This window comes from Galleria mellonella, unplaced genomic scaffold (assembly GCF_026898425.1).
Source record: "Galleria mellonella isolate WM207_F2 unplaced genomic scaffold, CSIRO_AGI_GalMel_v1 utg1267, whole genome shotgun sequence".
Taxonomy (NCBI): Eukaryota; Metazoa; Arthropoda; class Insecta; order Lepidoptera; family Pyralidae; genus Galleria; species Galleria mellonella.
In genome coordinates, this window is record NW_026441987.1 from 3,001,702 (window position 1) to 3,014,396 (window position 12,695).

General features: G+C 37.8%; 1 protein-coding gene across 1 annotated transcript in view; it reads right to left on the reverse strand.

Moving 5' to 3' along the window:
• LOC113522272 (regulator of G-protein signaling loco) overlaps window positions 1-12,680 on the reverse strand; it is a 117,351-nt gene extending 104,671 nt beyond the window's left edge. Inside the window, exons 1-3 of the mRNA XM_052900584.1 lie at window positions 12,075-12,680; window positions 8,086-9,617; window positions 6,925-7,128 (exon numbers count right to left, since the gene is read on the reverse strand). Coding sequence (XP_052756544.1) covers window positions 6,925-7,128; window positions 8,086-9,617; window positions 12,075-12,474 — 2,136 coding nt within the window. The 5' untranslated portion in view covers window positions 12,475-12,680. The remainder of the gene's footprint in view (window positions 1-6,924; window positions 7,129-8,085; window positions 9,618-12,074) is intronic.
• Window positions 12,681-12,695: the final 15 nt, after the last annotated feature.

Here is a 12,695-nt window from a genome sequence, read left to right on the forward strand (position 1 = left end):
GTTATGATGTCACATCGGTTCGGAAATACTGCTGCTGGAAGTTGATTCCAAAAAGTGGTTGTACGTGGAAGAAAGTGCCTTGAAAAACGCACGGTGGAGTACCGCCACTCGTCCAGTTGGTTGGGATGAAATTTTAGTTTATGGCGGGTTGTACGCCTACCAGTCAACCACCGTATACTGTTAGCGCAGGCGGGTTTACTATTCCATTATCATCCATTGAAAAAAAACCATCACAGTAGCAACGTATAGGGAAGGAAGAGATTGTTAGTAATAAGGATTAATAGTCTTATTGTTTCCACGCGGTTCCCCCTGAAAACTATCTTTGTTAATTCTTGAGGGATTCGTTACGATGGCCTGCTTTCATCCTCACCAATCATCACTTGCTGATGCCCCGCCAATATATATCGATGGCGCAGACGGGATTGCCGTTCCATTTATTGTGAGCACAGTTAATAGAAATTACATGGGGAGAAAGGGATTGTTAGCAATGGAGTTCGATATTGCTAGCAATATGCCCTATCAGGTCGACCTCCACGTGGTTCCCCCTGGAAACCATCGTGAACAATTCTTGATGAATTCGTCACGATGGGCTAACTGACCTGCTTCATTCTCACCTATCATCCTTCACTGGTGCCCCGTCGGTGTATACCAATAACGCGGGTGGGGTTACCATTCCATTATCACCCATTAAAAAAAAAAATTGAAATTACAAAATAAAAAAAGACGGTCAGACGACAACATGAGTCAACAAAATACTCTTATTTGTTTATTTATGCGTTATATTACTTTGGAAGTTTGTTTAGTTTGTTCTTTGTAAAACGATAAGAATATTTCCACTTTGAAGATTGACTTGACGTTTACGTTTACGTCTTGCTATAATTAGCTGTATTTATTTTAAAATCCCCAAGTAAACATCACTTTATTTATAGTATTTTCACAATAACAATAAGTGCATATTGTTCATCGAAAACATTGTGATGATAATAGTGACAAAATAATATGGATCCGACACGATAATAAACTATATTAACAGTCAAAGGCGTGTTTAAAGTGGGGACGGGTGGGCCATGCCCACCCCAAATTCACTAATGCCCACCTCAAAATGCAAGGAAAGACATTTCTAAGAGATAGAGAAAAAAATTGAAATTATTTATTTATTTACTTACCCTTGTACACAAACTGTAGTATCGGTGCAGTAATTTTTGCACGACCCCAGAATAAGAAAGAATACAGACAAAACATTTAAAAAGTATATTGTATGTCTGTCTGCAATATGTTCCGCCATCATGCCAAAACTACTGTACCTAATTGGATGCGGTTGTGTCCATAAAGGTCTAACTTAAAATTCAGTGAATTTTTTATCCTGATAAGCCACATAGACGGCCGTGTGATCCCGGCATAGAATAGGGCACCCCTTCCTATCTTGTAGGTGTCGTAAGAGCCGACTAAGGGTGGGGGAGGGATGCAGCAGTAGTGATGGGCAGCAGCGTCCCTCTTAAAACATCTCTAATGCCTAACTGCGGTTGCCAATCCGCCTGCGTGGGAACTACATTTTTTTTATACAACTTAGAATGGCAAACAAGCTGACGGCCCACCTGATGGAAAGTGGTAACTGTCGCCTATAGACATGAGCAGTACCATGGATATAACAGAGTATACTGTTTCGCCCATGATACCCCCCATGCGTTGCCATTCCTGAGGACTCAGGTGTTATTCCTCTGTACCCAGTAAATTCACGCGTGGGAACTACATAAGCCTAGCCCCCCTCCCCCCCTCCAAGGAGTAGGCTTATGTTCAGCAGTGGACAATTAAAGGCTGATATGATGAAGCCATAGTCAGTTAGTGGTTTTCCCAAGAGACTACAGCATGGGGTTCTTCAAAAGGGGGGTAAAGAGGTTTTTTCAGGGTCGATAACGCACGCGTAATACCTCTGGTATTGCAGATATTCATAGGCTATGGTAACCACTTACCATCAGGTGGGCCGTATGCTTGTTTGCCACCTCAGTGGTATAAACAAAATAGTTGTTAAACAGTTACTTGTTCAATAAATGTTGAAGTCGCTCAGTAGGTACATAATACCCTGAATATTTCAACGTTTCGTGGCACGCTATAAATAATATTATTATGGTGTTTATCCGAGACCCTAACTCGACGGTCACGACCGTGCCCCACGTGCCCATTGTTGGGGTGTGGACGACGACCAGCGCCAATCACGTCCGCACACCGGTGCTAATATGTTAACAGCTCGCTAAATAAAAACGGGTCACAACTTCGTATTGTTTGTTACAATCTTTGTGAAAAACATGTAAAGTATGAGGCAACAGGGCAGAGACAAGTTTATTTTTATTAACAAAAAAATATAAAAAAAAAAATTATCGTTCCTAATTTTAGGTCTTATTTTAATTTTTATACAACTTCGAATGGCAAACAAGCTGGCGGCCCCCTGATGGAAAATGGTAACCGTCGCCTATAGACATATGCAGTACCATGGACATAACAGAGTATACTGTTTCGCCCATAATACCCGTCATGCATTGCTATCTCTAAGGACTCAGGTGTTATTCCTCTGCACGCTGTAAATTAACTGCCATGTCCCATCTTTGAAACTGAAACACAGTTGGGCAAACACAATTGCTTCACGGTTGAAACACGAATGGGACAGAGGTACCCAAGCAAATGACTTTTGTACAAAGTCTCCCTCTGGTAAGAAAGATAAGATAACGGTGTTGTATGAAAAAATAAGTGGAGCAAATGAGTAAAATTACATTATCATCATCTTTCAATTCTTATTACAATTATTATTTGGAATCGACGTAATTAATAATATGTTTTTCCTTTCCATTCTTCTCTATTCACAGTCATTTCCAGAACTCGTCCCGTTCTGAGGGCCTACCATGAAGTGTTTTCCGAAATTTCGGAGCCAAACGAAACACAAATTTGATGTTAAAATTACACAATACATGCCGTTTGGAAATATTAAAAATGTTAAAATATTGTTCCTTTGGACTTTTATGATAGGATGTAATATGATGAAGAAAATGTTAAACTACATTTATTGGTCCGATTTTGGTATAAACAAAAACACGAAATTGAGTCCGAAATTTTGGAATTTCATTTCATGGTAGATCCGCTAGTCATATCATCTTTCACACTTCCATCCCTGTCTTAAAATAACATTTAATATATGTCACTTAATGGTCGAGGGATGGACAGCAGTGTTCCTCTTAAAACATCACTGAAGTCTAATTACGGTTACCAACCAGCCTGTCAAGCGTGGCAACTACTGGCAAAACTCCCCAAGAGAGGCCTATGTTCAGCAGTGGACAGTTAACGGTGATATGATGACATATAAGATAATTTCTTTAAAAATATGTCATTACAAAATTCTATATGATATTATCACTGTTTAGGAAACACCCATGGTGTTAAAAACGCCAATTATAGCTTCGGCTCACCTGATGGTAAGTGACTACCGCCGCCCATGATCACCCACAACACTAGTGGCATTGCAGGTGTGCTGCCGGTCTTTTAAAAAAGAATATGCTCTTTTTTTAAGGTTATCATGTCATATCGGTTCGGAAATACTGCTGTTGGAAGTTGATTCCAAAGAGTGGTTGTGCGTGGAAGAAAGTGCCTTGAAAAACGCGCAGTGGCAGACCGCCACTCGTCCAGATGGTTGGGATGAAACTTTAGTTTATAACGGGTTGTACGTTGGTGAAAATCAGCAGCAGGTATCTATCAAAGTCGACATTAATTAAAAGGATATGTAAAAGACAAGACGGAGTTTACTTTTTCTGAATCAACCACATTAAGAGGTTTAAACACATGCTTAAAGCGGGTGGACAGAAATTTCTTGATATGTTTTTCACTTACAAAAATATATTTACTCAAATTATATGCGTCTACGTGTATTATGTTTATTGTATTTATCATGGTAGCCTTGTACACTCACGTCTTACAAATATTTATTATTGGGACTTGCTCAACATCAATAAAGTATCACTTATAAAATCGCGGCCAAGTACGAAGCCAGGTGACATACTATGTATGTATACGTGAATAGTTAATTACCCAGATTCACTCGCACTTTTATCAAAGATACATTTACTATTTGAAAAATCTCGAAAAATGTGTAAATTTTTTTTTGATCCCTTAATTTTTTCCCGCTAGTGTATGTATACCTAAAATTATACTGATGAACACGTGCGATGGTTTTTTTTTTTAGTTTAAATTGAAGAACTGTAGTTTTTTTTAATGGATAATAATGGAATAGTAGCTCCGCCTGCGCTAACGGTATACCATGCCGGGCATCAGTGAGGCATGATAGATGAGAATAAAAAAAAGCAGGTCAGTTAGCCCATTGCGATGAATACACTTGGAATTCAGCACTATGTTTATCAGGGAGACTACGGGGAGGTCGACCTGGTTGAGTATATTGCTAGCAATAGGACCTTTAGCTTCCATTACTAATAATCCCTTCCCCCCCCCCCCCCCCCCCGAGTTGTAATTTGAGCATACATAAATATGCAATAAATCAATACGTAATTGTTCGCTATTTGAATATTTTATAATGAATATTTCTTGTAGAAAAATAATAATATTCGATTTACGAGCTTATTATACATGACGCTGGCAGAAGTCGTAAAAATGGCGACCGATAGCTATTGTGGAAAGAAGAAACACTAGCGAATCTGTTACAAGAACGTTACACAACACACACTTATTTAGTCGTAACTGTGGATACCGGTTAATAAATCACTGTATCACAGAACCACAGATAACATAAATACTAGACTAGTACCACAACTATAATATATAAGACGCGTGGCTTGTAGAACCGCGGCAAGAGACTAACCGGGACCGGGGACTCCAAACATGCAGTGACCAATTGATTGGACTATTGTAGGACTCCTATTCTGAATTGGTGCATGAATTGATTATGATTATATTATTTCATTATTTTTTTTTTTTATGCAACATAGAATAATAATCTGTCAGCTGACTTGATTGAAAATGATAAATCATTAACCATTTAAAAAAAAAGAAGGAGGCTTTTTGATCCAGTTATATTTTATTTTAATGTAAAGACATTATAGCAAAGGGTTAATTTCTTTTTATTATTTTTTTATATATATTTATTTTCTGACATAAAAAAGAATTATATAAAAATTCTGTCTCTCTCTCTGTATGCGAGTGTGCGTATGCGCGTGTGTATGTGTGCGTGTGCGTGTATGTGTGCGTGTGCGTGTGTGTGTGTGTGTGTGTGTGTGTGTGTGTGTTTCTAATTGTTATTACTAAAACAAATAATTCCCACTACATATTGGAGATAACAATACGATTATTACATGATAATACAAATTCTAATACACACAGAATAAGGATTATTTTAAGAATTAGTTAAATTTAGTTATATCAACATACTGGCCGTGACCCATGTATCAAAGTATCAACTCACGTTATCTATTTCTCAGAAAACGTAGTGCTTTTCTATACAGTCGTACGTCATTCGAAGTAGATCTACAGTCTAGTTCTAATGGCTGTGTATCAATAAATATACAAAGTTGATTTACAGAAGAATTTGTACTGACAAATTAATTTGAAATAATTATACTTATACAAAAGAAACTGTTACACAGAAAATAGTTTTAGGCATATTTAGTGTAAATATCAAGTTCAGCTCACATATATTAAAAATATATCATCATCATCATCACTTCAGCCATTATCCGTCCACTGCTGGACATAGGCCTCCCTCCCTCATAGACTGCTATAAAGAACGGTCCTGAGCCACCTGCATCCACTGACTCCCTGCAATGCATTTCAGGTCATCACTCCGTCTAGTGGGGGATCGTACTACCATCCTATATATATATTATACCACTGAGGTGGCAAACAAGCATATAGCCCACCTGATGGTAAGTGGTTACCGTAGCCTATGAACACCTGCAATACCAGAGGTATTACGCGTGCGTTGCCGACCCTGAAGAAATCTCTTTACCCCCCTTTTAAAGAACCCCATGCTGTAGTCTCTTGAGAAAACCTCAGCAGGGAGCTCATTCCACAATCTGAGTGTATTTTGAAAACATATATATATATATATATATATATATATATATATATATATATATATATATATATATATATATATATATATATATATATATATATAAACAATATATAGAAATATATATATTGAAAACTATCAATTGGTACATGCACCATTCTACAACGTCATTATTAATGCTCGCATTAGTTAATTGAAGCTAAATTAGAGATGCGGGCGCACTGACGGGCGCCGTGCGTACGCGCGTATTGCGCCTCAGTCGAACAAGATGGAGAGATGGGTTGAAAATCATATCGTCCTGGACCCCCATTGTTTGGAATTGCCATAGATAATATCATCAACATTATATCAGCATTTAACTATCCACTGCTCAACATAGACCTGCTCCATAGACATTGTATTTGAATTTCGTAATAAAAAAAATATGTTTGCTTGGGTACCTCTGTCCCATTCGTGTTTCAACCGTGAAGCAGTTGTGTTTGGTATAGTAACCCCGCCTGCGCTAACGGGATACGCTGGCGGAGCACCAGTGAAGGGTGATAGATGAGAATGAAAACAGGCCAGGTAGCCTATGATGATGAATTCATCACGAATTAACCATGATAGTTTCCAGGGGGAACCGCGAGGAGGTCGACCTGGTTGGGTATATTGCTAGCAATGGGATTCTCAGTCTCCATTACTAACAATCCCTTTCCCCCTACTAATGGTTAAACAAAATAATTCTAATTCACTAACCAGTGATATGCGCTTTCGCAAAATAACACTTAAAGCAGTAAAGAGAAAGAGAGAGAGAGAGAGAAAGAGAGAGAGAGAGAGAGAGAGAGAGAGAGAGAGAGAGATAGAGAGAGAAAGAGTCTGACCTGCGTATCCCTGAGGTCGGGCTCGCTGGCGGCGGCGGGCAGTGCGAGGTCGGGCCGCTGACCGTCCGCCGCGTCGCCCGCGCTCGCGCTTAACGCCCGCCGCCGCGCTTCCTTCTCCTTCTCCCGTTCTCGTTCCCGCTCCCGTCCCGACAGCATGTGCTTCGTTCTCGACAGCAGGTTCAGCGGCTTTAGCGATTTACGCACCTACATACAGATATATAATTTATTTTCATTACTTACAGGACACATATCACAACAGACACAGAAAAAGCAAAATAAAAGAAATAAATGTACAAAAAGAAAAAATACATAAAAAAATAACATAATTTGTCCTTTCGTACGTGTGCACTATTAATACAAAATGGCTACAACTCTATTGATTTGCCCTCAAAAGAGCAAAACACTGATATTCTGTTGTGGCAAAAAGGGAATAAGGCAATAATAAAATATCATCAGTTATCTATACAATAAACAATAATACGACAGTGAATTTACTGGGTACAGAGGAATAACACCTGAGTCCTCAGGAACGGTAACGCATGGGGGGTATCATGGACGAAACAGTATACTCTGTTATGTTCATGGTACTGCTCATGTCTATAGGCGACGGTTACCACTTTCCATCAGGTGGACCGTCAGTTTGTTTGCCATTTTAAGTTGTATAAAAAAAAAGTTCATTTTAGCATGTACATGGAATAGTAAAATAGAATAATTTGATGGAATATTTAATTTTTGTTTTTTAACCAAAAGTTTTTAAACTAATTATGAAGGTGAACTTAGTGGCGATCAATCTAATGAGAGGTGGTACCCACAGTACAGTAAAAACATATTTTGAGGGGCTTTTAATTTATTTTTAGTGATAGTGGAAAAGCAAGATTTTGTGCACAATAACAAGATCAACCTATAAGTTAGATAATTCACTGCTTGACCTGGCTATGTCAGCGTACTGACTGCTTTTTCAGGCGTCTTTTGAAGACCACATGATTATTTTTGAAAACAAGACATAGGAGGAAAGGTCTTTCTGTATTTAATGTTTAATACAGTTTTAAGCGTTTGGAGTATTGTTAAAAATTATTTAGTATTTTTTTACGGAGAGCATGTGTGTATGTTTGTACAGATCAATAAAATAATGTTCATATGCTTGTTTATTAAAATACTAACCTTGCTCTTTACAGTAGCAGGATGAACAAAATTGTCATCATCCTTATTTTTCGGCGGCGGATCCCTCATGCCAATCACCAGCATATCATCGAGAGAAGCCTGGAGGTGCTTCCTCCTAACCGGCCTCGCTTCCTCGTGACTCCTGGACGAGTACACCGACACAGAGTCCATGCTAGCCTTACTGGTGCCCCCGGATATCACGGTCACGTTTTCCACCGACTCATTGGACTGCCAGTCAGGTGGCTGCCGTGATCTCTCCTCGTAAATCTCAACTGAATTAAATTTCTCCGCCACCCTATCTACGTCCAAGTCGACATCCAGTTGTTGAGAAATGAATTCGTAGTGGTCACCTTCATTCTCAGTATACACTTGGTCGTACACCACTCCGTTCGAGAATGCCTTAGAACTTGATGGAATATTCCCGTAGATATTATTATAGTTATAATTGTCGTCTTCGTTTCGCGGGCTCACATGGCGAACGGTTTGGGGATCATTTGTATTTATTATTACATCGTCAAGGTTCAGTGGTCTACCTTGCCCACCGAAGCCATCCACAACGGGTGTCGTGTTAGACAAGAAGGAACCATCAGCGTCAAAGCTGCTACAACCGACCAACCCGATTGGCCTTCGAGGCATATCTTGTCTGAACCTATTTGGAGGGGCCTGCTGGGCAAAATCGACCACCAATATCCTATCCGCGATATTCCGACAATCATTATGAAAGCCTATCCCGGAATCGCTGTTGCTAGACGTAGTAGTCACCTCACTGTGGTTACTAGGCTGCGGTGAGTTCGCCACAAACTCTTGACCTTCAATTCGCGCGTCTTCGTGCCTGCACGGCCTTCGATCTCGAGGCACGCGGAAAACAGGGCGGTTACACCTTGAAAAATTACCTAACATTGGACTATCGCCTTTCACAGCTAACTTAGATATCTGTTGCAAATTAGGACTTGAACAATTTTCGGCGGGTAACGAATACATCCCTCTTATGACCCCAACAACGTATTCCGCTGACGGTGGGAACTCTAAACACCGCTCTGCCACTGGGTCCCTCGTGCAAACGATTTGGAACTCTCTCGCTCTGGCTGTATGAGCTTCATGTTCCGCCATTCGCGGGTCGACCGCGAAGATGTGGCAACTGTGCGATGCTTCCTCTTCGGTCGGCTCTGCTGACGTCACCAAACCAAAATACCTTCTGTCCGCATCCGAGCCACATCCAGCGTAAACTATGCGTTCACGTTGATACTGAGCGAGAATTTGTCCTGTGGGGCGCCTGAGAAGTAGTGAATTCGGGAGTACGGATAACAACACAGGTGCTGCTGGGCGTCGTTCCTGCCTCAGTTTCCTGACCGCTGTACGTACGTTGCTGGGGGCCGCGTTATTGGCCGCCTGCGGTGTCTCAATGGTGCCGAGATATCCCACGACGGCCCGGCACTCAAGCCGGGCAACATGACTGGGAGTCAGTTGAGCTCGACTCAGGTTTTGGAGAATTTCATTGACGCCTAATGTACTTGACGCAGCTGCATGGCAACCTGAAAATTCGCACAAAAAATTTAAATAGACTTTTTTTGTAGAATGGTAAATCTAAAACGATATATATCTATATATATTGTTGTATAATTTTTAAATATTAATAAATACTGAGATTTAGAATTTTGAACTTTAAATCAAAGTATTTTATCTGTTTTAAATTCGTAATTAAAATATACATGTTTGTGATACCATGCTTAAAAAAATAAAAAAAATACCACTGTTTTGTTAGCATTATAAATATAAAATATATATTTTTAGTATTATAAAGATCACTAATATAGCAGTTAGGCAAAAAGACCAGGCCATTGTGTGTGCAAGAGTATAAAGATTAGTAGAATGAAAGCATGTTGTAAGAAACAAAAAATATGTACATTGCACTGTTGTAAGTGTATAGAATAGAAATTAGGAACAGTAGCTAAACAACAGCAGCTAATTACAAACATCATTTTTAAACAAACAACATTGTAAACCTTCTCAAATGCTTGCCATAAGAGAGAACATTTGTTTACAATGTTCTGTGACCATGAATGTGTAAAGCTGATTTTACACAATGTTATGTTAATATAAACCTATATTATTACATTCTGAACTTGAAATCAAATCCTCTCCTCATACTTTGTAATATCTCATTACATTACAATATTATATTGCCATACTAGAAATATTTTTTCAAGCAACCATGCAATATTTTCATATAACATTTTGGTTCATATAATGCAAGATCCATTACACAGTGTATGTAAACAAAAACCAATTATAACATTATTACAACATACTGTACGTAAACAAAAACAATTATAACATTATTACAAGGTCGTAAACAATGATATGTTTACTTATTGATATATTTAATATGGCATCTTTCAAGGCTAGATCAATCAATCAGGATGACAGTTCCGGCATTAAGTTTTCATGTAACACCTTAGATCTCTATGTCACATAACATCAGCTTAAATTGTAATCTAAACAAATTTCCTTTAGATAAAAATCCCATAACAATAAGAGAGCTTAAGCATCAACAAAAAAGAACTGTAATATGTTTGTTTCATAAGTTTCTGTGCCAATGAATGGTTAGTGCACAATACAAAACACAGATATGGATTTATAATAGATGCCACAACTACATATATTTTGTATGTCAATTTTTACTCTAAATTGGTACAATAGAGTCCAATTACTTTAGATTAAATTAAAAATTGCAGTTCATACGTAAAAATTATTTTTATAATTTTCTAGATGACTTTTTTATACAATTTAGAATGACAAATAAGAAATAAAATAATAAAGTTAAAAAATAAAACCTTATGCTGTTTTTTTAAACACTATATATAAATTTTGAAAATACTTTTTCAAAAGGAGAATGAAGAATTAGCAGAGAGTTGCAAACAGCTCTTACAAAATCACAGTAGGTAACAACTTGCTATTGTTAAACAATATTATAGGCAATTCACAATAGTAATATATGAGTAAAACTCATATAAATAGTAGTTTAATAGTAAAATACTCAAATTTCACATAAATCCAGTAGTTGCAACATCTATTTAACTGGTACACAAACAAATACAAGGTGCACATATATTTTGAAGCCATTTTAACATACCTATGTTATGTTATGTACCCATCTGTAAACAGTAAAATAATTATTGTTAGATTTAAATATAAAATAAGACCACCATACCATAATTATATATGTATATATGAAAATTGTTATTTATTTTTTTATTACATAAAGATCATGCAAATGTCTTTATCATTAATGTATTAGATTATAGAATAATGTTTGCTTGCATAAAAAAAAATATATGTTAATCTGTAAAGCTAACAATACTAAATTTAGATATTAATAGCTTTATTCATAAATACATCAAAACTACTAATATTATAAATGTTTATAAAGATGTTTGTATGTTTATTACTCAATCTCATGGAATATGGTGAACAGATTTGACTGAAATTTGGTACAGATAAGTTATATTCTAACTTAACATGTACTTGAAATACTGATTCTTTCAAGTGAAGCAGCCAAGATCAATTAATATCTAATACACCAGTAGTTATTGATGTGTTTTCCATTTGAAAGAAAGTAATAAAAGAATTTAATACTTTTTATAGGTTTTATTTAAATAAATAATAGAATTTTAATATTTGTATATTAACAAGGACAGTCACTAGACACTGCAAACTAAACAAGCCTATGGCCCAACTAGACTTATACCCAAAAACAATTTGCAAATTTTGTCATGATGAGGAAGAAATGCCACAGCATATAATTTGTGGCTGCAGCCCACTCACACATAAAAATTTTCTTTGCAAAATACACTCTATAAACTAAGGATAAAAGATTACTGCTAAAAAAATCATAATATATATATTATTAATAAGAACACACACAATCTTGTGTCTTTCAAGTACAAAAATTACTCCTTTTTCAATTTTTTTAATAAATAAAATCTTACCAGGATGGTGCACCATCTGTGGTCTTCTTCTAGGCGGTGGATGGCGTCTCCTTGTTCTAGCCCTCTCATCAGGTTCCGTGTCCTCAGTATCGGTCGGCGGTGACTCCCTGGGGGCTACACTGAGAGATATCGCCCCAGGCGCAGCTGCAACAAGCCTTGCCACTGATGCATGAGGAGCTCTTGCTACACTCGCACCGTCCACTGCCAACAAAGCATCTCCGGCCCGAAGACCAGCGCGTTCTGCGGGCCCTCCGGAAGCTACAGCGGACACCACACAAGGACGTTGGCCAGCTATCGTAAAACCAAAGCCTCCAGCCCCACGCGCCACGACCAGACGCCGTTCAGTCGTACGCGGAAGCGCTGCTCGTCGACGTCTTCTCCGTTGCTGTTGGGGCACCATCACAAATCTTTCGCGAAGTTGTCGAAAATTACCAACGTTTACAAGTTGATATTATATATGTAACACATTGTAGGAAGATTCAAAATTTAATGAAAGAGGTTTCTATAATGGAGAATAAGATTCATTAGAAAATAAACGGAAACAAGTTAGTGAAATTTAGTTTCAAAACTAGAAAAACTAGAATTGAAAGTTTCGAAGCTCTTGTAAACTTTTTTTTTTTT